This window comes from Vitis riparia, chromosome 5 (assembly GCF_004353265.1).
Source record: "Vitis riparia cultivar Riparia Gloire de Montpellier isolate 1030 chromosome 5, EGFV_Vit.rip_1.0, whole genome shotgun sequence".
Classification (NCBI taxonomy): Eukaryota; Viridiplantae; Streptophyta; class Magnoliopsida; order Vitales; family Vitaceae; genus Vitis; species Vitis riparia.
In genome coordinates this window covers 12,980,542-13,008,497 of record NC_048435.1, presented here as the reverse complement: position 1 = coordinate 13,008,497, position 27,956 = coordinate 12,980,542, and the positions used below count along the sequence as shown (strand labels likewise).

The window sequence follows — 27,956 nt, the reverse complement described above, 5'->3', positions numbered from 1 at the left end:
TCCTATCCGACACCCACCTCCGCTCTTTTCCCCCGATTCAGACACGAAGCTTTCCCAAGCTCTCTCTCTCAAGGGAAAGTACGCCAAAAATCGAGAGAGAGAAAATAACTAAAACTGAGTCGAAGCCTAAACGCAAATCGCAACACCTGGCTGCTCTCACAGGCGGCCGATTGTACGCTTGCCACGACAGGCCAGCTTCAAACGACGTCGCATGATCACTTCCACCACGAGATCCAACGAATCAAATCCACTCCCTTCGAATCCCGAGAAACTCGATCGCCTTAATACTCTTCTCAGGGCCTCGCATTACCTTCAGTGCGATTGAGAGAGAATTGAATCGATTTGGATTGAAATCGAAGACACTGTTTGATGTCGACTTTGCTTGGCGTTTGATGCAAACTTTGATCGCTCGTTGCTTGTAGTTGAAGAACCCTTTTTTCCTTGTTTTTAGGAAATTTGGATTTTTCTGTGTATATATAGGGATTTTGAGTGGCTTTGTATAGAGAAATACTGGAAAATGGTTAGCGGAAATATATTTCACTGTAGAAAGCATTCATGGCCGCCCGAGGAGTATATTAACCGGACGACCTTGCACCTGGTAAGCTTTTCGGTCTAGCAAGTTTATATTGTCTTGTTTGGTTGCCTAGAAAATTGGAGGAAAAAAAAAAAGGAAGTTGGAATCTGGCCTTTTTGGTTCCCGAGGATCTTTAAGTGGTAAACAGTGTCAAGTTTGGTTTGGTGGAGGTATTATGCGTTTACAAAACGCACTGGATTTTCCTTCCTTTGTTCCTACACTTTCTCAGCAGCCAAAGAGCATCGGTTGTTTTATGAGAGGTTTTGCATAACACAACTCAACTTAGGTAAGGAAAAATGGTTGAAATGAGTAGAGCAACACATGGGAATTACGCATAGTTGACCATCCGAGATATCGGAATTACCAAGAGAAATGTTTAAATAAGATGGATAATTAAGACCGCCCTAGTAAGTTATTTGCTCATTCACTAGACCTATATAGCACAACTGCACTCACCTCACCTCAATCTCGTGGTTTTTGTTTTGTGCATTTCTTTTGGATTGAGGAAATGATATACACATTGTTTCTCCTAACTTCTGGAAGCGGATCATAGTTGATGCTTAATCGTGCATTTGGGTTCCCCTGATACTAATTCCCCTTTCTTTTCTTTCAGAAAATGAGGTCAAATGCACCATCTTTGGCTTCATCCCTTATGTGAATTTAGCTTCATGCTTTGTAAGACTGCAGCTAGCAAAAATTTAGTTTGTAACATTAGCTTTTTCTTTTGTGCAGTGGCATCATTTGCCACTGAGTTGCTAGCCCATGGGGGTTGGATCGAGTTGTCACAGGATTGGATGAGCATGGGAAAGTTGCAGATTTGAATTGTGTAACCAAAAGAATTACAATAAAAAAAAAATGTTGCTCAGGTGGTAGCTGTAGCATGTTTGGATGTCCTCTGGGAATTAAATTCCTCTGCAACTTTTTATATATCATTTTGTGTGTCGACTCACTGTGGCATGTGGAGCTAATACAGACAATGATAGTGACACAAAATTGAAAATGATAATAACACAAATTTGAAAATGATAATAACACAGACTTTACTTAAGAAGTAAAATACTGGCATTTAAGAAAGTAAAATATTTAATCTGCACCAGCATTTGTGGTAACAGCTCCGTTTTTCTTTAAGTTCCCATTCTAAATGATGGATTTCCATTCAAATTGCTAGGGAAAATGAATGGATTTGTGCAATTCCCATGTGACAATCAAACACACCCAAATGCATTTGAAGGGTGATCTCTGCATGACAAATCTAATAGATGATATACCAATGTTCTAAATTAGTATCAGTTGTTTGATAGCTATTCAAATATCGTGTACAAACCATTATGTTGGTAGGACAAGCATTGAGTTTGGACCATCACTTAAATGGTATATATCTAGCCTAATTGTCTTGATAGCAGTCCTTAGTTTGTGGAGGGATTTTTTCATCCACCTTGAACTGATTGTTCTTTCTTGTACTTGTCTGTAGCTTGATTTTGATAGTGCTGCCCCACCAGAACAAGCCTGGAGAAGGAGATTAAACAGCCATGCTAACATTCTTAAGGAATTCAGTGTTACATTTACAGAAGCAATAAAGATGGTAAATCATCCTTTCTCCATAAATTGGTTTAGTGGATTGAAAGACGAGCCTTGTATATCCTGATGCATGTGTGCCCCATTTTCTTTTCTTTGTTTCCCTTTTTCCCCTCCCCTGGTTCTCACCTAATGGTTGGTGTTTTGAATCTTAACATGTTAGATTCGACTTGGTATACGCTTGTGGTCCTATATTAGAGAAGAGGCCTCTCAGGGAAGGGTAATTTTTTTACAGCTGATTTTTCATTTCCTTATATCATGGTTATTTAGTTGTCTCTTAACAGTAAATTTTGTTTTTTCAGAAACTACTCTATTATTTGAGCTGATGCTTAAATTTGACTTATTCCTCCCTTCCAATCTTTGCAGAAAGCACCTATTGATCCATTTACTCGAGAAACTTGCAAGCCATCAGCATCGCAAGGGGTTCCTCTTGGAGGGATGGGGTATGTAGTGTGTGAACTATGAAAAACTGTATTTGTTTCTCTACTGTAATATTTTCACACATCTGAAGGGGTTGAATCTTTTATTTCACAGAAGTGGCAGTATATCTAGAGGTTTTAGAGGAGAGTTCAGGCATTGGCAGATAGTTCCTGGTACATGCGATGGCTCTCCTATCATGGCCAATCAGTTCTCTGTAAAGCTCTGTCCTTCTATCTATCATCTTTGAACCATTTTTCACTTTGTTACCAGACACTTATTTGTGCATAATTGATATTATTGTTTATTAGTGCTTTCATTTGATTACCTGTTTATGGGTGCTTTTATTGAGTTGTCTGTCGGTCAAAATGATGGTTTTAAATCTCAATTTTTCAATGGATCACCTTCCCAATAACAGAGAGGTTGGTAACCGTTTGGCTAGAACAAATAATTTTTTGCATATAGAACTTAGAGTGGCACAAACTATCATATAACTAGATTGTGATGCAAGTTATTCTGTTTCAATAAAGGACAAAAAGGAATATATTGAGAAAATGATTTGAGTGTGAAAATTTTTCTGTTAACTTTTGGGAAACGATACACCTTATCTAGGTGGTGTAAGTAGCTTTTGCCTATGTCTCAATTAAAAACCATAAATCTTAATTGTGTTAAACATGAAATGAAACTAAGTGTCATAAATGCATACAAACAAGATATTATATATATATATATATATATATATATATATATATATATATATATATATCTTCTTCTTCCCATTCTCCTCCCTTCTTATAGTAAAATTTTATAGTAAGATGCCAAAAGATGTCCTCCATCATACCCAACTTAAACTTGGCATTAACCCAACAAATCCATTCTAGAGAAAATATAATTCAATGAGTAAGGAGATTCCCTACTTTTACTTTTGGTTCTGTCACGAAGGCTCCTCACTTGGCCAGGCTATCTGCTATTCAATTTACTGATCTAGGCTGCAAGGCAACACCTCTACCAAATGATTGATCCTTTATCAACTGTGTGGATGAGAACCTTCTTTGGTTCAGTTTACTGGCATGGAACATTGTTTTTTTCTTTTATAGGTGGGCATGGAACTTACTTTTATGGAGACTTCTAGATCAATGTGGCTCAAAAAGGGATTTTCATCTCCAAAACCCATTGGAAGAAACATGCATGAAGAACTATAAATGAATGATTGAATTTGATGCCTTCCAGGAATACACCCTTCCACTTATTTGATATTATGAATTGAACAGATCTAGTTTGTATTAGCCTATGAAAAATGTGGGATAATGGAGGTCAATGAATTCGGCTAGAATTTGCAGTGGAATTCCTTTCAAGCTTCAAACCATTGGACTGACAAGTTATTAAGAACAATTAAAAAGGGAAAAAGAAAAAGAAAAGTAAAAAAAATGAAAAAAAAATAAAAATTGATGTGATGAAGTACATAAGAATTGTCCTAATAGCCCTTTGATTGATAGGAACCTTAAATTTAAGAATTTTGGGGATGCTTCTATCATCTGTTAAGTAACATGGTTGTTTCTTGTGTTTTTGGCTGTTGCATTGGTATAAAAAGGAAATCCTATGTTCTTACTTTCTTGTGTGGTTCTGCTTAACGTGAACCACCAGGAATATTTATGTTTTGTGTTATCATACAAAAGATCCATAATATCACTTCTGTTGCTTTTCTATTGTATAAAGTGGTTGTACATTCCTGAAATAAAATATTTTCCCATTTGATGGCATGATTCATTATTTTGTTACTGCAGATTTTTATTTCTCGAGAAGGAGGGAATAAAAAGTATGCTTCTGTTTTAGCTCCAGGCCAACATGAAGGCTTAGGGTAAGAGGAACCTTTATGATGTTCTAACCCATCTAATTGAAAAGAATAATATGCTTCTTGCCATTTCACATTCTAGAAGATATTAAAATTGGTTGCCTTGATGCAATCACTATTCATGAGCATGAAATTCTTCCATTACTATTATGTTTTCTCCTTTTTAATTGAACAATCACTGTCTTGCAGCTATGGGTGGTCATGTGCTATTTTTGTACTTTGTATTTTAATTTACAGAAAAATCATGCTATCATGTTCCCTACAGTTATATCACACACATTCCTCATGAATGGTCAACAATGCATCTTGATCTAACAATGAGGATAATTCTTTTTAACTATAGCTCATGGTGACTCTTGAACTTTTATTTGGACATTTTGCAAGCTTATTCTCATTGGTTAAAGGATCTTAGTTTACGGTTTTTTTTTCATTTATTTGGCTCATTTTATTCCTTCTGGCTTTTCTTAAATGTCTAATCACATGACGATTGGTTGAGGTGAAGTGAAAAAAATAATATAGTGCAGTTCTGACCCAAAAATTATATGGTGCTATATAGTCAATAATGTTGCTGCTTTACATCCTCAATAAGAACCTAAAGTCGGACACTGCTCTGACTACTCTCTGAAAGATTTTTGGCATATTGTACTCTTTGGATCTTCTGCATCATTTAGGCTTTTGGAATTCAATAGCATTAAAATAACTAATACCTGGCCTGCTTGATTAATGCCTCATTTCAAGTCAGAAAATGCTTGGTTCTGGCTGCTTTTGACATCTATGAAGTTCTCCTTTATATGTATTTCTTGAAACCTAAATTATTTAGAATTTGTATATCAAAAGGCAAAATGATAAACAGTTGACTCTGCTTATCTTGGTGACCTCATATCGGATTGGGTACTTGGAACTCCTGGATTGATTTGGTCATTTGAATTATGAAGGAGAATAAATGCTCCCAGCATAATGTTCTTTATAGAGTTAAGAATTTGTAGAGAGTTAGTACTAACGGTGCAGAGTTTGCCTTGGCTTTGATATTATTCTGATACAGGAAATCTGGCGATCAGGGTATATCATCATGGGGTTGGAATTTGAGTGGTCAGCATTCTACTTATCATGCTCTCTTTCCAAGGGCCTGGACAATATATGATGGTATTATTTTATTTTATCCTTTCTAATACACAGATATATGAACATTTTCCTGGTATTTTCATTTGAAAGTACAATTCTAATTTGCAGGTGAGCCGGACCCTGAACTTAAGGTGTCCTGTCGCCAAATATCTCCATTTATACCACATAATTATCGAGATAGTAGTCTTCCTACAGCAGTTTTTGTTTATACGGTATGTAATTTCAAGTGCTATGCCAAATACTGTGATTTTCTGTAATGTAGATTTGTTGGAAAGGACAATATTCGGCTGAGATTTATAGCTGATCTCTAGGGATTACCTAGTTGTATTTTATGTTTAAATGTAGGCCTATTCAACTCTATAAATTAGGAAAGTTAGATGGATAATTATTTTGTTCCCTTTTTAGTGCCTTATAAGCCTATAAGTAGTGTATGTGTATATCATTCTTAGAATCAATGAAATACCATTTTTTTTCACTCAAACAATTCTCCTAGTTTCTTGTTGTTTAGATGGTATGAGAGTAGGAGCTTTATTTGACTCTTTTCTACATTCAGAAAAAAATTACTAGGATTTATTCCTCAATAAACTCCACATTTTTTTTCTCCTCTCAAATTGAAATCCTAGCCTCTCACGACATTTGAAGTCTCATCTAAATTCACCCCTCCTCCTTCTAAGCCTACTGAAAACCGTGGTCCTAATTCTAATTCGCATTTTGTTCAAATAACCACTATACGCCTCAATGGAGACAATTTTCTCCACTGGCATCAATCAGTGTGTATGTGTATTCGAGGGAGAGAAAAGATTGGTTACATGGCTGGTGGTACAAAGGTGCGTGATTTGAAGGATATGACTTATGCCACTGGCTTGTTAATTCCATGGATGAGGACATTGCCTCTAACTATATGTGCTATCCAACTGCCAAGGAACTTTGGGATAATATTCACCAGATATATTTTGACCTCAACAATCAATCCCAAGTGTATGAACTGCAACTACAGCTTGGAGAAATTTGACATGGGGGAGACATCACCATCAAATACTTCAATATTTTGAAAAGGCTATGGTAGGATCTAGATATTTTCAATGACTATGAATGGGAATCTTTAGATGATTGCAATCGCCATAAGAAGACAGTGGAAAACAATTGAAGCTACAAATTTCTCGTTGGCCTAAATGTAGAATTTGATGAAGGGGCAGGATCATTGGTTGTGCTTCTCTTCCTTCACTTAGAGAGGTATTTGCTGATGTTTGGAGGGAGGAAAACTGTCATAGTGTTATGCTCATGAAAAAGGGGGCTAGGCATCAATTGAAAATTCTGCCCTAGTCCTTGTTGATGCAAATGCAAGCAAAACTTTTAATAACCAGCACAGAGCTGAGGACAAGCCTCGGATATGGTGTGATTTTTGCAACAAACTCCACCATATACGTGAAACATGTTGGAAGATTCTTGGCAAACCTACCAATTGGAAGAGCAGCAAGCCTGAGATTGATCTGCTTGTGCAAATGAGGATGATGCTGGTCCCTTCAGTAAAGAGCAAATGCATCATCTTCTGAAGCTGCTGAAACCCAATCCAGAGTCTGGTATTCCTAATGTTTCTTTGGCTCAAACAAGTAGCAACTCTAGTGCTTTCTCTTGTCATTCTAGTCCTACACCTTGGATTTTTGATTCAGGTGCTTCTAGCACAAGACCTACCATTGTCTTCAAGCAATGGTTCATCTGCTACTCCATGTAACTGTAATTCTTCTTTGTCAAATTCTACCCTTACTGTTTTCGATCTTGATGTACCTATAGCACTTAGAAAGGGAGTTCAAACCTGTACAAAACATTCCATTGCTAAATATGTATCTTACCATAGGCTAAGTCCCATAAAGCTTTTACCTAAAAAATCTCCCACTTGTTTATCCTGAGAATCATTTGGGAAGCTTTAGATAATCCAGATTGGAAATTAGCAGTTTTGGAAGAGATGAATGCTTTGAAAAAAAATGGGACTTGGGAGATAGTTAACTTATTGAAGGAGAAGAAAATGGTGGGTTGCAAATGGGTGTTTATAGTTAAGTGTAGGGCTGATGGAAGTGTAGAAAGGTACAAAATGTGTTTAGTGGCAAAAGGATTTACATAGACACATGGTATTGATTACCAGGAGACTTTTGCTCTAGTCGCAAAGATTAATTCAATTTGTGTCTTGCTATCCTTAGTTGTTAGTCTTGATTGGCCCTTACATCAGCTATATGTAAAAAATTGCATTCTTAAACGGGGATTTGGAAAAGGAAGTCTTTATGAGCATACCGCCGGGCTTTGAAGAATGTCTTGGTGAAGGGAAAGTGTGTAGATTAAGAAAATCCCTGTATGGCTTCAGATAATCTCCTAGAGCATGGTTTGAGCAATTTGCGAAAGCTATAAAAGGCCATGGATATCCATAAAGTCAAGCAAATCACACTATGTTTTATAAGCACTCAAAAGAAGGAAAGATGGCTATTTTGATTGTTTATATTGATGATGTAATATTAATAGGTGATGATCATGTTATGCTCAAAAGACTCGAGAGTTCTTGCTGATGACTTTGAGATCAAGGACCGGGGAGCCTTAAAAGTATTTTCTTAGAATGGAGTTTGCCAGATCTAAAAAGGGCATCTTTGTTTCTCAATGAAAATGTGTGTTGGATCTTCTTGAAAAGACAGGTCTACTTGGTTGCAAGGCAGCAAAGACACCAATTGAACCTATTTTGAAGCTCCGATATGCTAAACCCAAAGATGTGAAGAATAGGGAACAATTTCAGAGGTTGGTTGGTAGATTGATTTATTTGTCACATACCCGCCTAGATATAACCTTTTTTAGTGAGCATGGTGTCAAATATGAAGAAGAATTGGAAGGTAAGAGAATAATTTTCTTCCTTGATTTTAGTCTGTACATACCCATATATTTATATAAGTACTCCTAGCACAAAAAATAGAAACTTCCCTAGCCTAATTCTATCGAATCCCTTTGATTATGGGATTGTCCTAATCCTCTCCTTAATTACAAAAATATACAGCTATAATCTTTTCTAGTTACATTCTTCCACACATGGTAAGCCAATTAATGCACTCACTAAGTCCAGAACACTTCGAGGTGGTGTATAGGATCCTAAGGTACTTAAAAGGGATCACTAGGGAAGGGCTTGCTGTTTGAAAAGCACGGTCACCTACAAATTGAAGTATATACAAATGTAGATTGGACTGGGAGTATGATTGATAGAAGGTCAACCTTTGGCTACTGTACTTTTATTGGAGGAAACCTTGTTACTTGGCATAGTAAAAAGCAAAATGTGGTGGCTAGAAGCAGTGCTAAAGCTGAATTTAGACTAGTTGCCCATGGAATTTGTGAGGTGTGGGATAAGAGAATTTTAGATGGACTGAAGGTCCCAATTCTCTCTCCGATAAAGGCATACTGTGATAACAAAGCAACAATCTCAATAGCACATGATCCCATTCTTCATAACAGAACCAAACATGTAGAGGTAGACAAGCACTTCATCAAGGAGAAAATAAAGAATGGACAGATTTGTATGACTTATATACCAATTGATGAACAGATTGCAGATGTTCTTACAAAGGGATTGTGCAAGAAACAATTTGAGAAATTGACGGGCAAGCTGGCCATAAAAGATATCTTCAAACCATCTTTTGGGGGAGTGTTGGAAAGGAGAATATTCGGCTGAGATTTGTTGTTGATCTCTAGGGATTATCTAGTTGAATTTAATGTTTAAATATAGGCCTAGTCAACTCTGTAAATTAGGAAAGTTAGTTGTATAATTATTTTGTTCCTTTTTTTAGTGCCTTGTATAGCTTATAAGTAGTGTATGTGTATATCACCCTCATAATCATTGAAATACCATATTTCTCACTCTAAACAATTCCCTCCTAGTTTCTTGTTGTTTAGAAAATGATATTTTGTGCATCAAGTCTCCATATTTTTATATTTGAACAGATGTGTTGCTCATAAGTTCTAGCTTGAATCCCATCCTAAATGTGTGTATCTGCAAAGAATGCATTGGAAAGCTACATAAGTGTAAACAACTAATGGAAAGGCTCATATTAGCAGTGCCTAATATCATCAAAATATTTTTCTACTATTAATAAATGTTTTTCTAATGCTTTTTGATAAATTTAGGTCATTCAAAAGTATGGGACCATTTAGTCATTTAGCTGGGCCTCCTATCATATTTGCACATGGAGCTCTTTAAATTGAACTATTAATTTTTTTTAATCCCGATCCTATACTTGAAGGTAGTAGGAAAACGTACGTTTTGCTTTTAGAGGCAAAAACTTCAATTTTACATTGTATTTATAGATTTCTATTGGGATATAATTGGGTTCGAGTAGGTTTCAAGCCAAAAGCAAATGACCAAGTTTCCTGTCTTCACCTAGAACCAAATTGAGGTTTATCTGGAATTGAAATAACTAATCGAAGTTCTTTTTAAAAAAAAATGGAAAAACCATCTTCATTTATCGTAAAGGGATAAGTTTAAGAAGGATGAACAATCCTTCATAGATGAACAAAAAGGTTTATAAAGTAACCAAGTGTCAAGCCCACAAGGGGCAAGAAATACAAAGAAGAGAAATATAGCACACTCAAGGGGTAAGAAAGTCTCAGAGAAAATAGGCTGGATGTTTAACTCTTTTTTTGGTTAACTTGGTTGGCTGAATGGGGAACCCAAGAGAGGGAGTAATTCAGCTCACTAACAACATCTAAAATTTTGTGTATCCAATTCTCAAACTTCCATGAACCTCTTTACCTATTAATGACCCAAGCAATGGGACAATGAATAAAGAGATGATTGTTTGATTCACCATTGTTCGAACACATAACACAATGATCTAACATGAGAGCTTTGTAAGGCCTCCTCTATTGAAGCATGTCATTGGTATTAATCTTACTATTAGCCATAAGCCAAGCAAAAGCCTTAACCTTAAGTGGAGCCTTTGAGTTTCAGATTAAGTTAGCAACAACAAAAAGGATGAAGATAGGGGAGGGAGGAGTAACTGAAAGAGCTTTGCAAAATGAGTCGATAGTGAAAATCCCTAAAGATGTCAATAACCAAACTCTTTCATCTGTAAAGGATGGTGATAAGTACACATGACCCAGGGAAGAGAGGAGTCTTACTTAATTCCTCAATCTTTGAAATTCCTCAAAATTTTGAATTAGAGAGGTTTCGGCGAAAGTTGTGATTCCAATATGGACTAGTAGAGGTCTAATCTACAATAGAGAAAATAAGCATATTCATTGTCCTTATGACTCAGAATAGATTTGGAAATTGGAACTAGAGAGGACTCTTGCCTAGCCAAGTACCCTCCCATAGGCGAGTTTTTGTGCTATCTCCTGCCAAGCATTAGGTAAAAATTTTTTTTGATAAGCAAGCAATTGTATTAAAGGAGGCTAAGAAGCCGCAAAGCATACAGGTAGTATACGAGGCTACAAACCCATCAATCAAAAAACAAAGCAACCCAACCCCTACTTGGAGGCTAACCACTCGAAGAAGCCTATTAGGGAATTCGACTCCATATCAATGTACACTTTAGCCCAACCCCAAAAGTTATACACAAACGAAGTTTTTAACTTCTGAAAAGCTAGCACTCCCCTCTTAAAAGTTAGCCTATTCCTCTCCTTCCAAATTGTCCAAAAAATGAAAAGCGGGATGGATTTCCACACTTTTTTCCTTTTTCTCCCCACAAAAAGCCTTTCCAACTACTAAGAACCTCCTTTACAGAATTTGGAAAGACCCACTGTACACCACACAATGCAAGAATGATATCCCACAATCCTTTTGCCACTGTACAATGAATTAAGATATGATTGATTGTTTCCTCTTCACATCCACACAAGAAACACCGGTTAGGGAATTGCCACCCTCTTCTTTGCAGCCTATCCAACGTGAGAACCTTTCCCCAAGTAGCTTCCCAAGCAAAAAAAGCAATTTTGGTTGGAACTTTGCCCACCCAAACATTGCTATGAGGGAAGTCCGCACCTTCAGCATTATCCAACACCCTATACGCTTTCTTGACTTTAAACAGCCCGTCCGCTCCTTCCTTCCAAAGAACCGCGTCTTCCTCCAAGGTTACTCTATGATTCCTCAACTCAACTAAGAGATTGCCCGCCAACCCCAACTCCCAGTCATTAAAGTCTCTTAATAGCCTTAAATTCCACCCTCCTTGACCCAGATTCTGATCCCAATAATCCTCCACTGTGACGTTCCTTTGGGCAACCATGGAAAAAAGGTCCGGGAATCCTTGGGACAACACATTGTTTCCACACCAAGGATCTAACCAAAACCTTATTTTATTGCCTTTTCCCACCTTGAACACCATATTCTCCCAACACCAATCGGACTCCTTCAATATCTCCTTCCAAACCTCAACTCCAAACACCCCATTTGCCTTCTTTGTCCTCCACCCAAACTCCTCTTGCCCATACTTAGCCTTAAGCACTTTTTTCCAAAGCTCCTCCTTAGCACGCGCAAATCTCCAAATCCATTTGCCTAGAAGAGCTTTGTTCAGCCAAATAAGCTTCCTTAACCCCAACCCTCCCTTTTCTTTGTCCGCGCACACCACCTCCCATTTGACTAGGTGAGCCTTGTTCCCCCCATTGTCGCCTCCCCATAAAAAGTTTCTTTGAAGCTTTTCAAGCCTTCTTGCCACTGATTTAGGCATACGGAATAATGACATTTGATACAAGGGAATGCTGGCCAGCGTGCTCTTTATCAGTGTGATTCTCCCTCCTTTGGACAGAAATTGGCGTTTCCAAAGGGCCAGCCTCCACCTCATTTTCTCCTCCACCCCATCCCAAATGGAGGAGACCCTATTAGGCGCCCCAAGGGGCAGCCCCAAGTAAACAGTAGGCAGTTGACCCACCCTACACCCAATTTCAGCAGCCATATCAAGTACCCCTTCCACCTCCCCTATCGGAATGACCACACTTTTGTCCAAATTAATCTTTAAGCCAGATGCGGCTTCAAACCAAAAGAGGATCCAGCTCAAATACAACAAGGACTCTTTTTTTGCCTCGCAAAATACTATTGTATCATCCACAAACAGGAGATGAGAGATATTGATGGCCTGCCCTCTACCTTTCCATATCCTACAGCCATAGATGAACCCCCCTTCGACCGCCCTCGTGATTAGCACACTTAGAACTTCCATTCCCATGACAAATAAATAGGGGGAAAGTGGGTCCCCTTGCCTTAGCCCTTTTGAACTTGAGAAGAACCCAGCTGGAACCCCATTCACCAACACCGAGTATTTGGCAGTGGAGATACAGCTCCACATCCATTCTATCCATTTTGACCCAAAGCCCATCTTTTGCATGACCTTTAGCAAAAATTGCCAATTGATGCTATCATACGCCTTCTCAATATCCAATTTACAAATTAGACCTTTCTCTCCCCTTTTTTGCCAAGAGTCTATTACCTCATTTGCGATTAGGGATCCATCAAGAATCTGTCTCCCTTTGATGAAAGCATTCTGATCAGGAGAAATCACCTTTCCTATGACTTTTTTAAGCCTATTGGCCAGCACCTTAGCCAATAGTTTATACAAACCCCCAAGCAAACTGATTGGCCTATAGCCACCCAAGTCCTCCACCCCCCCTTTCTTCGGTAACAAGACCAAAAAGGTATGATTTAGACTCTTTATGAAGGAGTTCTGTTCATGGAACTCCTTGAACATATCCAAGACGTCCTCCTTGACAATCTCCCAACATCTTTGCCAAAAGGCTATTGTGAATCCATCCGGACCCGGGGCTTTGTCCCCATTCATCCCCATTAATGCTGCAAAGATCTCAACCTCAGAAAAAGGCAGTTCAAGGGCTTCCGCTTCTGCAGGGCTAATCTGCTTCAACAAAAGGCCCCCTATATCCACCTTCCAACCCGAGCTTTCCGAGAGAAGCTGCTGGTAAGCATTTGCAATTCCTTTCCTCACTTCTTGTTCCTCTGTAAGCCTCACCCCATTTATCTTAATTTTATCCAGGGCATTGGTTCTCCTACGGGCATTGGCCATGCGGTGGAAATACCCCGTATTCCTATCCCCTTCCCTAAGCCATAATTCCCTAGATAGCTGTCTCCAGTGCGCTTCTTCCATCGACACCCACTTAGCATAATTCTCCTTAGCTGTTTTTTTGTGGCCTGATTCCTCCTCTGTTAAACTTCTCTCTTCTTCCACTGAATCCCAACGCTCCACTTGCTGAAGAGCTTCAGCTTTGTTATTCTCCAACCTTCCAAAAACCTCCTTGTTCCAAATCTTTAAATTTTGTTTCAACCCCCTCATCTTCACCGCTAACCTGTAACTCGGCCTGCCTCTAACCACTATCCCTTGCCACCACCACTCTATCAGATCTTTAAACCCCTCAGCTTTGAGCCACATGTTTTCGAATTTGAAAGGGGAAGGGCCTCTCCTTAGCCCACCACCCTCAAGCAGAACCGGGAAATGATCGGACGTTGGACGGACCAATCTTCTTTGATTAACCCTACTGTATCGGTCTAACCAACTGGGGGTCATAAGAAATCTATCCAGCCTGGCCCACGATTGATTATTGAGCCCCCCACTCCAAGTAAAGGATCCCCCTTGTAAAGGAATATCAACTAGCCCTAAATCATCTATGATCTGGGCAAACCTCCTCATAGCTGAAGTGATCCTCCCATTTCTACTTCTTTCAGCTTGGTACAGAACTGAATTGCAATCGCCTCCTAAACACCATGGCTCCTCCCACAGTCCTCTAATTGCCCCGAACTCCTCCCACAAGCACTCCCTATCATCTCTAGAGAAAGGACCATAGACCCCTGTGAACACCCAGATTGCTCCATCTCCCACGTTCCTGAACCTACAGGAGATGGAGAATTGGCCCTCTTCCACCTCCAACATCTCTAACGATCTTTTGTCCCAACAAATCAAGACACCCCCTGCTGTCCCCATAGCATTCAAAACCTTCCAATCAAGAAATCTCCCCGGTCCTAGACTCCTCACCACCTCTTCAGACATAACTTGCATCTTTGTTTCTTGAATACAGAATAGATCCACTTTTTGTTTTCTGATAACTGACTTGATTACTTTCCTCTTGGATCTATCATTCACACCCCTCACATTCCAACTCAGAATTCTTAAATTCATTGGGCAACTGTACTTTGGTTCCCTCTGCCCTGGAGAGGGCCTTTCTTCCTAGAATCCCCTTCATAATTAACAGAGCACTCCAACCTCTTAAGCTCCCTTTCGAACCTTGAAGTCTCCAACAGACCTTTGTCTACTATCTTCTCCCTCCTTTTCCTGATTTTGCCCAAAAAATTCAGGATTTCCTTCTCCAGACCTTCCGTTGAGAAACCCAGAAAATGACTGAATTTAACCAGGCTGCTTTCCTCCCAATTGAGCTGATCTTCCTTCCTACCTTCTTGGAGCACCGACTGGTCTGTAGTCCACACCGAATTTCTACCCATAGGATTGGCACTGTTGACCTCAACCAAATCCCAACAGCCATCCCTTCTCCCTGTATATTCTTCTGCACTTGGTCTTCGTGACCCACTTCCAATTAGAATTCCCTCCCTTTGCACCCCAGAATGGTCGTAACACTCCCTCTCCGGAGTCCGACTGAAACAGAAGAGATTAGAAGAGGAAGACCCTTGTGCCCTGATACCCCCCATATTTACCTCTAAACCATACCTCGCAGCTTCTTCCTCTAGCATCCTTTCTGCCCTCTGATGGTTTGGGTCTGGTTGCTGCCTTCTACCCATTTCTTCTTCTCTGCATCTGACGGAATCTCTCTCCAAGTTGCCATCTTTAATATAACCGTTGGAGCTAGAGGGAAGAGTTTTTAAAAGTAGTCCATTATCCAAGCGAGGGGTCTGGTCTAAGATGGCTTTCCTCTTATGATTATGGCCCAGTCCATAGTTTGCAGCCCACCCCGAACATCTGGATTGCCACGGCCCAAACTGGTCCCCCTTAGATGCATCACTAACTGGAGACAAAAAGGGCCCATAAGCCCAATTCGTCTCCCGGCCTGGAACTAAGGGCCCAATCTTCGAACCAGACCCCTGCAGCAAGCCCACTTGCGCCTGTGAGCCCTTCACAGTGGAGCCCACTTCCTGCGACAGGCGACCCGTCACGTCCTCTGACTGACGTAGCGCCTCGAACCCCGCGCACGCCATCTCCTTCACTCGTGGACCGGCGCGTGTATCTTCGTCACCTCCAACCTCCCTTCTTGGACTGCTCCACAGACCCTGTTTCCTCCCCTCTTCCAGCCTTAACGACGGCATCGCCTCCCACCATAAGGTTAGAGAATATGTCATCTCTTCAACCCCTATCTCCAGTATGCCAGGGAAATTCTCGCCGTCCGATCTGACCAAGATCTTGGCCCACTGCAACTCCTCCATGCTCTCCGTCTGTGGGTCGACATCTAAGAACCCACCGCACGCGTCTCCCACCCTTCTCAGCACCGTCGGGACCCATAACGAAATTGGAAGCCCTAAAATTCTCATCCACACTTCCTTTCTTACCTCACCTTCCTCCAAACAACCCGAACTTGGATTCCAACGCTCCAATTCCATTTGAGCTCCTCCCACCACCTTGTTACCAAAGCGGAGAACCCATCTCGCTTCTTCCGCGAACTCAAATTCCAGCAAAACTCGTCCTATTCCCAGGCTCACCATCCCCATCTTGTCTTTCAAACCCTAGGTCTTTGCCATTTCCCAACCCAAGTGTTCCAGATCTTCCCCTATTGCATTTCTAGGGCACCAGTTTCCGATCAAGCAATGCTCCAGCCTACTCAGATTTCTACTTACCTCCTCCCGTCCCACCTCCACTCGGATGTTTTTGGGCCCCTCATTCCATCCACCTTTCACCGTGTCCGCAAATGACCTTCCCTTCACCATCTCCTGGCGTGGCCTTCCCCTTGTCCTCTCTGATGAAGAGCCTCCACCATCGCCATCCATCCCCCCTTGTCCCCTTTGCCCTTCGGAATGCAAATTCTATATCTTTTCAACTCCAAATCGACAACCCCCAAGCGCAAAAAACAACCCCCCCTATTAGTAACGCTCACCAGGGAGAAGTTTCTCCCCTTCTCCTTCCAGCTCTTTTCCCATCTTCCTTCCCTCGCAACCTCGATGCACTGATGTAGTCCTTCCATGAATAACCCTACGCTATACGCCCCCATGCGCACCCAAGACGACACCCCTTTCTTGCTTTCCGTGATGGTGATTAGGGTTTTTCCTCCCCTCTCCACCATTTCCAGCTCAAAGGACTTGGACTCCACCCCGAAGCTCCTCGTCTTCCTTTTCCTCCTGTTCTCCGCGCGACGAGCATTCTCGCCGCTGGCAGCCTCAGTCGCTCTCTCATTCTTGGCCTCTCTCGCTCTCTCACTCATTTTAGGCTTCCTTCAATCACTCTGATAAGCATTAGGTAAAATTTGAGACACTTAAAATGGATTTGCAAGGGTAACGGTGCGACCACCTAACAACTAAATTGACATCCTAACGATCGGAGTGCAACCCATAAATACTAAGGATGACCGTATGCCAAAAGCATTGCTTTCTCTTGGAAACCTCTATAACCATTCCAAGAAGGGCTTTATTCTTTAAGGAGATTCTCCCTGAACCTAATTCTCCATCCTTCTTCATTTTACACACGAGATCTTACCCAACTAGGTGGTCTCTTTTCTTTTTACCAAACTCTGGCCAAAGGAAATCTCTTTGTAATTTCTCAATCCTATAAGCTATATTTTTTTTTTTTAAATCATAAATAAAAGATGTATTAATTAATGATAAGAAAACATAAGAAGGATGAGATTTCCTCCACATGAAATACAAACTTGATCAAAGGACCCAAGAAAAGCTCTGATTTACAAGAAGAATTGTACAATCAGATCTTATGCCTTCAAAATAGGAATTCGAATTTCTTTCCTAATTCCTAAATCTTTGATTCTTTACTAATTTCTAAATCTTTGACAACCTCCCTTAGTAATTGTAAAAACTTGATTGGTTGAGCAAGAGCTATTAGTGTGAAATATTTCATCATATTCATTGGGCAATCAAGCTCTTATCCTATTAACTTATCATGCCCTAGTAAGTTTCTAGAACATGACGACCTTAAGAATGATTTCCTCCCCTGGAATTCAGAAAATTTTTCCTAATAGATGGTTAAATATTGTTGACCTGTATGAAACTCTTGGCAGAGATAATTAGTTGAGCCATTGATTGTCTTCCTGCAAGCAGATTTGAAGGGATCTATATCTTATTTGTATTCTTAGAAGACCTTACTTTCTGTTGTAGTTGGTGAACACTGGGAAGGAAAGAGCAAAAGTCAGCCTTCTCTTTACCTGGGCGGTAAGCATATTTTTATAACCAAATTTTATTTTCATTGTTCATACAAATGGTGAGATATGCCATTGGCCTTTGGATATTCAGTCATCATTGTTCATTCTGCACAGAATTCAATTGGAGGAATCTCACACCTATCAGGAGATCATGTGAATGAACCATTCATGTAAGAATGCATGTTGCTTGTGTTATTTGTTCTAAATGTAAGTGTGTTCAGAAATTGATTTTAACTTGTTTCTCTTTTCTTTTGGTAGAGGTGAAGATGGAGTATCAGGCGTGCTTCTGCATCACAAGCAAGTTATCAAACCTTAATTAACTATATATGACGGTTGGTTTGCATATTTCTCTTTGGATTATCTCAATTTTTAAAAGGTGATAATTAAGGAAAGTTGTGATTCTCCCACTAACCTTTGCACAAGGCCATTTTGATTTCAAAATTTTCATACTAAACAGTTGGAATTAAAGATTGATTCACATGATTTCAAAATTCATCACAATGGTAACTACCCATGATAAGTCAAAAAGCATTCAAAATTAGTTATGGCTCTATCTTACCACTACGATATTTCATAAATTTTGCCGGCCAAGGAAAATTGGTCTTGAATGCTAAATATTCAAGCTCATACCTGAAATGAACTAGGAAACACAAATTTAGGCTTGGCTTTGCTCTACCAGTGTATAGAACTAGTGGAATCTTGTTTTTAACTAGGAGAGAGTTGTGGCCTTGCGGAAAACTGTTATAAGTAGTTCTAGTGTAGTCAATTTTGGAGGTTAAAATTTTCTATTATCCAAAGAAATATGGTACAATTAAATGGTCAAATTTTCATTTAATCACTGAGTGGTTATCATTGATCTTATCAGTCAACTGATTGTTTATTGGCTGTTGGTCTTCTATTTTCAAGCATTCTAAAAACGAAGATGCTTTTTCTTTTTCTATTGTCTCTTTTTTCTATCCTGTATTTGTTATTTTATTAATATAATCTTCTTCGTTTCTGATCCAAAAAAAAAAAAAAAAAAAAACGAAGATGCTTGCAGTCACAACTAAGTAGGATGGAGTTGAGATTTTCCTCTATGATCATGTCAGACAGAACTGTAGTATATGGCATAAAATTAAATACATGAATCCCTGGCAGTGGTTTGACAAGATCAATGCCATATGCATATCAATACCATTGCCATTGCTAGGTAAGCCTGAATTTCTGTAATGTATTTTGCATTATTCTTGTGTAGTTGATAATTCATAAAAGGAGGAGATTTGATGGTACAATCAGATTTTAGATCATCCAAAACTTTCACATGAAGATCTGTTTGTATCTATGTGTTTTGTTGTAAGTATGTAGATCTTTTAGATATGACCTAAGAAGATTGTAGTCAGATGGTTAAATCTATTCATATCTTCTGTTTCTATTTAGACTTTCCAAATGAATAGAGATAGAGACCCACGATATTTTAAGCCCTGCTTTTCAATCAGGGTTTTACACTTTAAATGGGAGCTTTTAGTTTGATATTTCTGTTTGACATTTTTCCTTTTATTTATTTATTTATTTATTTTTGTGATGGAACTTTACTGGATAAAAAGAAAATTAATTTAGTTTCCTGTTTTTCTGCCATTTTTATTATGGGTGATCTGTTTTCTGTTTGAATTAGAGGCTTGGGTAAATAAAGTTTGGACAGCCGAGGGGGATAGGAGGGGAAGTTGGACTCCTACTTTCAATAGGCCGTTTAATGACTGGGAGTTTGAAGAAGTGGGAAGGTTACTTTGTTATTTGGAAGGGAAGATGGTGAGGGTGGATGAGGAGGACAGAGTGAGTTGGGTGAAATCAAAGGACGGGGTTTTTTCGGTAAAGTCCTTGTATAAGGCTATGCAGCAGGCTTCTTCAGCTTTGTTCCCTTCAAAGATTATTTGGAGGTCTTGTGCTCAGCCCAAGATTAGCTTCTTTGCGTGGGAGGCTTCGTGGGGTAGAGTTTTGACTTTGGATCGGTTGCAAAAGAGGGGTTGGGTTTTGGCTAATAGGTGTTTTCTTTGTCAAAAGTGTGGGGAGTCAATTGACCACCTTCTCCTTCATTGTGAAAGAACAAGGGAGGTATGGACTTTGCTCCTCTCTTTCTTTGGAGTTTCTTGGGTTTTTCAGCGTTCAGTGAAGGAAACTCTTATAGGTTGGAGAGGCTCTTTTGTGGGCAAGAAGAGGAAGGTGACGTGGCTTTTGGGGCCGTTATGCTTGTTTTGGGTTATATGGAAGACTAGGAATTCAATGGCTTTTGAGGACGGTGTCCTGTCCATCCAAAAGCTGAAAATTTCTTTTGTATATTTACTTTGGTCGGAAACCAATTTGTGGATAAAAGATGGGCCTTCGACCTTAATAGATTTTATTGAATGGGTGTGTATACAATAAGGGAGGGGTTTTTTTTTGTGCTTTCCTAGTGTATTGGGTTCTTTTGTAAGGGGGTGAGTTGTTCTTCTCTGTATCTATTTGAGTCGCTTCTTTAGCGCCTCTTTTGCAATACACATTTTCTTACTGATAAAAAAAAAAAAAGTTTTCTGTTTGAATTAATTAACTCTGTTACTATGGAATTTCAAGTCATTCTGAGGATTAAGAAAATGTTGTAGGACTGCTAAAGAGAACCCTCCTGTTACTTTTGCTATAGCTGCATGTGAAACTCAGAATGTTAGTGTCACTGTGTTGCCATCATTTGGACTCTCTGAAGGAAGTCACATTACAGCTAAGGATATGTGGGGTAAAATGGTGCAGGTAATAATTCTGCTGTGCTTTTTATATGATTTTTGAGTTCCTGTTCTGCACATCCTACTTGAACCTGATCTTACTTCTATGTTGGACATTCTGATATGTGCTCTATTCTTTCTGGACTGCCCTATTGGGTTATCAGTTGCCAATTTAGTGACCTCAAACAATTACTTGTAAACTTGGTGCTTGTTTGGATACACTCTTTTTTCTATTTTTAAAATTAGAAAAATGGTAGCAATTATAGAAGATACAAAAACTCTTTGAGCCTTACATTGAAAAAGAAATGATTTTTAAAACTGTTAAAACAAATTGAGTTATCAAAAAATTTGTTCTACTTCAAATTTTAAATTGCTGAAAGTGATTTTTAAAGACAAGGTAAATCTATACTGTCTGTACAAGATGTTTAATTTTTATATAGAAGTTTCTAATTTTAAAAACAAAAAACACAAAGTGAATTTAAATGGAGACTTAGTAAATTGTTTTGAGACTTTAAGTCCATCCTATTATTCAATATAATAAGATTTGATTAGGTTTGTTTTTTATTTTATTACTGTTATATCGGACACTGTGAGATTGATACCATTGTTCATGTGTTTGTGACAAGGATGGGCAATTTGATCGGGAAAACTGCTATTCTGGACAAAGTATGCCTTCATCACCTGGGGAGACACTTTGTGCTGCAGTTTCAGCTTCTGCATGGGTAGAGCCTCATGGGAAGTGCACAGTTGCTTTTGCTCTTGCATGGTCATCCCCAAAAGTAAAATTTTTAAAGGGAAGCTCATACCATAGGTAGTTGTTTGTGAACTCTTTTCATATCTATGCATGTTCAGAGTTTACAGATAGATTATACCTGTTTGTAGTATGTGCTTACTTACCCAAGAGTTGGATTGTACCATTTTGGCTGTTATGTTGATATCTGCAATTACATTCCAGTATCCTTCTGAAGTGGAAGGTGCAGAGACACAGTTTTACCCTTTTTGAGTTCATGAAAAAATATGCAAATGTACTATAAATGCTTTTGTAGTATAATGATAATTCAAGTTCAGAAATTTTGGTTTTCCCCTTCTAAAAATTTCTTTGAATGCCATATAAACAAACATGACACATGTGATAGTATTTATTAAGTCCAAAAGGTGTGTCTGTTTCTCTTGGACCTTTTTTTAAAATTTTTCTGAATGTTCTTTTAGCTTATATCTTTTTCTACAGGAGGTACACAAAATACTATGGCACTTCTGAAAGAGCAGCTTTGAACATAGTGCATGATGCGCTAACAAGTATGTAGCTCTGATCTAGGTTTGTTGTCTATGGAAATAAGTTCTTGAATTATCGATCATTGTATGCGTTATGATAGCTGATTTGGATGCTATCCTGTTGAAATTCATTTCCTAGATAATGATATTTGCATCTGTTTCAATTTCTTCAAAGGTTGTTCCTTGCAATGATCCTAATTCAGTATCAACTTCATGTTGAAACCTGACTTTTTATTTTGTTTTTATCAGACTATAAGCAGTGGGAAGAAGAGATCGAGAAATGGCAAAGTCCCATACTCAGGGATGATAGGCTACCCGAGTGGTAACTCTCACAGCCATTTTATTAATTTTTTAAACAGATATTAATCTAATCATTGGTGCACACTAGTCACCCTATTTTTTACATTTTAATAGAAGTGCAAAGTCTACCCATCAATGCATACAAAGCACCCCATTTTTATCATTTGAAGGTAGTATCAGCTCATGTTTATTTGGAGGTTTACTGTTCCAAGTACCTCTTATTCTTTTTGGGCATTAATACCATGTGTATATGTCCTCATTATATAGCTTCTATTTAGTTGTTCTCAGCTTTTAGCAATTTGTAGTGACCCCTTAGTTGTCCTCACAAAAATCAGCCCTAAAGTGCATCAGTATGATTGAGTAGAGTTTGTTTTGTGCCCATTCCATGGCAACAAGACCTGGTAATCTGGAAAAACCTTCCACACCAGTCATATAAGCCCTCTGCTTGTGATGAAGCTGAAATATTCACAGAACATAATATTCTAGACCTTTTCCTTATCATTGTGGTAGATGTGTGATGTTGATGTTATGTGTGCAGGTACAAGTTCACATTATTTAATGAACTCTACTTTTTGGTTGCTGGTGGGACAGTTTGGATTGGTATTCATCTATACTAACTTCATTGCTTTACATCTTGATGAGTAGCAAAGAAACAATGTACTTCTAGCATTGCATCTTATATGAGCAATCACCCCACCTCTCATCTTGCATTTCTTGTCATGGTTGTTAACTTGTAAAACATATCATGTATTTTTTTATATTTCTATATTGTGTATTTTATTGTATCATGTATTGCAAGTTTTTTTAAACAGTGAAAAACAAATACAAAAAATATGCATACCTGTGCTTATATATTGGAAACATGATGTACAGAGTAATAAAAAACAGTGAAAAAGAAATACAAAAAATATGCATACATTTGCTTATATATTGGAAACATAAAATATAGAGTAATATATAACCAATTTTATGAAAGATTACCGGATTTAAAGAGTTGAACTATATCATGCCATATGAAGTCATCAAATACTAGAGTTTTAAAATGTAAAATTTAAATTTATTTATTTTTTTAAAAAAGAGTTAAAGAGTTAAACTATATCCTGCCATATGAAGTCATTAAATACTAGAGTTTTAAAGTGTTCAATTTTATTTATTTATTTAATTATTTTTTTAAAAAGAGTTTAATGAATAGGCTCATCACAAAATCAACAAAAATAAACTTCTTAAATTCTTATATTTGATTTCTAATTCCAAATTCTAACTGGGCATATGCACTTTATGTCTTGTTCTATGATTCATCTCCAAAGTTCAAACTTTTCATGATTGCCACCATTCCAAATAATAATAATAATAATAATAATAATAAATAAATAAATAAATATTTTTAATAAAAGTTTTTATTCACCAATCACCATTATTTTCAATGTCAACATTCAATCTATTTAAATGTAAATGCTCTAATTTTCATTGTAAGAATAAATTTACTTAACTTACATTATGACCTTTGATAACATGAATATAACTTTTCATATAATATTATTTTACATTTCTCTCTCTTTTATGATCAATTTATTACTTTTTTTTATATGTTTGAAACAATTAATATTTGAATTCTATTTTTCTTAAAAATTACAAAAAATAGTTGAAGGTATACTATGTACTGTTGTATCATGTATTGTATCATATATCATGTGTATCATAAGATGCATTAAAGATTACGATGTGTATTGATTTCCATAAAAAAATGCATTGTAATGTTATATTGTATCATTGTATCATATCGTTGTGTTTTTATTGTGTATTGTAAGTTTTCAACAACTATGTTTCTAGTAACACAAATTTGATGAATCCTAAGTTGTTCTTAGGCAATGTAAATAATCCTTGAGCCACTCCTTTCCAGTTGGCATTTTATATTTTGAAACCAAATGTATGGGTCCTAGAAATGCATTCAGACATCTATAAGAAATAAAAAATAAAATATAAAAAGTAAAAATAAAAAAATTTGACTGTCATACATAGATTATTTTGCATGTTTACTTTTTATCTTATTCTTGTGGCTGCATGGCATCGGTAAAACTAGTAATGGCATTATGACTGTTCATTTTCCATACAGACTCCTCCTTGCCTGCCACAAGCTCAAAAAATAGTTTGCATCAATCAGCAGCGGTGGAGAACACAAATGTTAATGTAACTATAGCCAAAGGGAACTCCAGACGAGGTGCTGCTGTTGAAAATTCTGTAACTGATGGTTATAATACAACTTCTAGGAAAGGGTTAGAATATGATGAAGAAGAAATTCACACAAGAAATACATGTGAAGAGAAGCCAGGGATTCCTCAGGAGAGTAATAGCCACCATTCTATACATAAGGATACATTGAAGGATCCACAAGATGAGACGGATGATGTGGGTCGGTTTTTATACTTGGAAGGAGTGGAATATATTATGTGGTGCACATATGATGTCCATTTCTATGCATCTTTTGCGCTTCTTGAGTTGTTTCCCAAAATAGAACTCAGTATCCAGCGGGAGTTTGCAAAAGCTGTCTTATCAGAGGATGGAAGAAGAGTTAAGTTTCTTGCTGAGGGAAATTGGGGAATTCGCAAAGTTAGAGGTGCTGTTCCTCATGATTTGGGAACACATGATCCATGGCATGAAATGAATGCATATAATATACATGATACAAGTCAATGGAAAGATCTGAACCCAAAGTTCGTGCTTCAGGTGTATAGAGATTTTGCTGCAACAAGGGATTTTTCATTTGGTGCTGAAGTGTGGCCTGCTGTGCGTGCTGCCATGGAATATATGGAGCAATTTGATAGGGACAGTGATGGCCTCATTGAGAATGATGGGTTTCCAGATCAAACATATGATACTTGGACAGTGCATGGTATAAGTGCTTACTGTGGCTGCTTGTGGCTTGCTGCACTTCAAGCTGCAGCTGCTATGGCCCTTCAATTAGGTGACAAGCCCTTTGCTGAAAAGTGCAAAAGCAAGTTTTTTAAGGCCAAATTAGTTTTTGAAGAAAAATTATGGAATGGTTCTTATTTTAACTATGACAGTGGCTCAAGTAGCAACAGTAAATCTATCCAAGCTGATCAGCTGGCAGGGCAATGGTATACAGCATCGTCAGGCTTGCCTTCCCTTTTTGATGATTACAAAATCAAAAGTTCTCTCCATAAAATATATGATTTCAATGTTATGAAAGTTAAGGGAGGCAAGATGGGTGCTGTAAATGGAATGCATCCTAATGGAAAGGTGGATGAATCTTGTATGCAATCACGTGAAATATGGACTGGAGTCACCTATGGTGTAGCAGCTACCATGATCCTTTCTGGTATGGAGGAACAAGCTTTCACTACTGCAGAAGGTATTTTCACTGCTGGCTGGTCAGAGGAGGGATATGGGTAAGTTCTGTACTTAAAAAATTTTGTTGATCATTTAATAACACTGCTGTATTGTCTAGTTTTTCTTGTATTATTCGTTTATATTTTGATATATTGGACTGTCCTGGATGCGAAATTGGTGAAACATATGCTGAGTATGTTTTATGATATTTTGATATAAAATTTTTTATGATCCTCCATTCTTATTGTATTGCTCAGTGCCTTGAGTATGCTTATGAACTCATAAGGAAATGATAGTAGCCCTTATGACTCGTATCTGCCATCTAATGAGGGGAGAGGATACAGAAGCATCTTTTTTGTTTCTCTGAAATTGGATGTTTGATGCTTGGAAATAGTTTGACATATAATGAATATGTTCCACAAAAAGTTTTTCTTTGTGCAAATTATAGGCCTATTTTGAAGGAGTTAATGATGCATTCCAATGGATTTTGAACTTGTATCTAAAATTTGCTATCTTTCTGTTTTTATTTATTTATTTATTATTTTATTTTATTTTTAATATAAATGTAATCTTAAATTGTTTATAATTGGATTACTTTTACATGGATGAAATTTTTTTTTATATGTATATGGGAGAGGAGGGAAACAGGGAGATGGGTGAAAGAACCTACCATTATTCCAATAAGAATAAGAAACAAGAATGAGAAATAACTAACAAGTCAATTTCTAGGAGGGAGGGAGGGAGGGAGATGGGTGAAAGATCCTTCCATCTTTGTATTAGCAAGTACAGGAAACAAAGATGACAATTACTACCTACTCAATCTCCAGTCTCATGAAAGAGTATTGAAAGGGATGCTCGAGGGGCGATGGCTATTGCTTTGTATTTCTGGGTCTGCATGTATGCTTGTCAGGACTTTGGATTTCATTGATGACATGCACTGTGTAGTACAGATTCTTAATTGTTTTGTACACTCTGGTTTGTGCGTCGCTTGTGTGGTTAGTGCTGGTAACTTCATGCCTACATAGATTGTGCTGCCGTCTTTAAGCTCTTTAATGGAATGATTTTATGTATCAGAAAATAAACTTATGTCTGATTGAACAATGATGAGAACCAAAATGCTCCATATTTTTATTGTAGTAAACTTTTTTCTTGCACCAAAGTTGGGAGATCATCCAAAATTAGAAGAGTTTGTATAGAGATGCTTACCACATGCTTATGACCTGTTAACGCCCCAGGCTTCTGTCCTTACTCTATCAATCTAACTTGAGAAATCCTCACTTGTGTCATTTTTCAGCTCTGAATATTGCCATACAGAATTTAAAGGAAAGATTTTTTTTTTTTGGGAGGAGGGCGGGGGGGTGGGTTACATGATGTTATTCAGTAATGCTGCCTTCTTGATTTGGATATTTTTATTAAAAAAACAAAAAAAAAAAAATTGACAGATTTTACTTTACTGCACTTGTAGATACTGGTTTCAGACTCCGGAAGGATGGACAATTGACGGCCACTTCAGATCATTAATATATATGAGGCCACTTGCAATTTGGGGCATGCAATGGGCATTATCCATGCCTAGGGCCATTCTGGACGCCCCGTCTATCAACTTCATGGACAGAATCCATGTTTCTCCTCACAATGCAAGACTGCCCCATGAGACGGGCGTTCGGAAGATAGCAACCAAGGCAAAATGTTTCGGAAATTCCGTATTTCATTGTTCATGCTGATGCTGATGATCTGTGTCATTCAAGCTCCATAAAATTTGTAAAGTGGTAATAAAATCTTCGTTCGCTTCCTTGTACCCTCTTCCAGCGCAACTAAAAAGCTGGCGGAGATTCGGAGGAAGCGTCATTTTATAAACGGACAATAAAAAAGGGCTGGCCTGTAACTCAGACTAGTTCTTCATTTTAGTTCATTTTTATTATTATTATCATCGATGACTCTTCATGGTCGCTCCCCCGGCTGTTTTTTTAGTTATTTTGGATTACTACTACAATGATCTTAATGCGGGATTCACAAGGAAGGTCTGATTTTAAGCCCTGAATCGAATATTTTAGATTACCCATCTGTTGGTTCATGCCTGAGACATTGTCAGCATAATTTCCTTCCCGCTTGGAAACGCAGCATCATGTTTTGTGTGGATGATGATGCAATGCTTTCCTTTGTCAATGTGTTTTGGTCTTTCAAAAGGAATACTTGAAATCTTCAGCTATATTTAGTTCTCGGAAAATGCTAAGGAAAGAAAAGAGGAAGAAGTGGAAAGAAATATAAAATTTTTCCTTTCTTTGGTTATTCATGGAAAAGTTAAAAGGAAAAAGATAAGAAATTCATTTTTCTTTGTTTGGGAAAAATGTAAGGAAAATAAAATCAATATGAAAAAATAACCTACTACACCGATATTTCATAATTAATATAAAATATTTGTAAATTTAATTTATAATTTAAA

At 37.9% G+C, this 27,956-nt stretch overlaps 1 protein-coding gene across 1 annotated transcript; it reads left to right on the top strand.

The window, feature by feature from the left end:
* On the top strand, positions 1-27,571 carry LOC117914785 (non-lysosomal glucosylceramidase). Its single transcript, XM_034830252.1, has 18 exons — positions 1-598; positions 2,046-2,156; positions 2,313-2,369; positions 2,516-2,592; positions 2,684-2,783; positions 4,351-4,424; positions 5,461-5,561; positions 5,649-5,752; positions 17,824-17,877; positions 17,982-18,037; positions 18,126-18,164; positions 20,480-20,621; positions 21,220-21,404; positions 21,822-21,889; positions 22,115-22,187; positions 22,704-22,765; positions 24,279-25,572; positions 26,979-27,571. The coding sequence occupies exons 1-18, from the start codon at positions 518-520 to the stop codon at positions 27,235-27,237; spliced, it is 2,937 nt and encodes a 978-aa protein (XP_034686143.1). The 5' UTR covers positions 1-517; the 3' UTR covers positions 27,238-27,571.
* Positions 27,572-27,956: the final 385 nt, after the last annotated feature.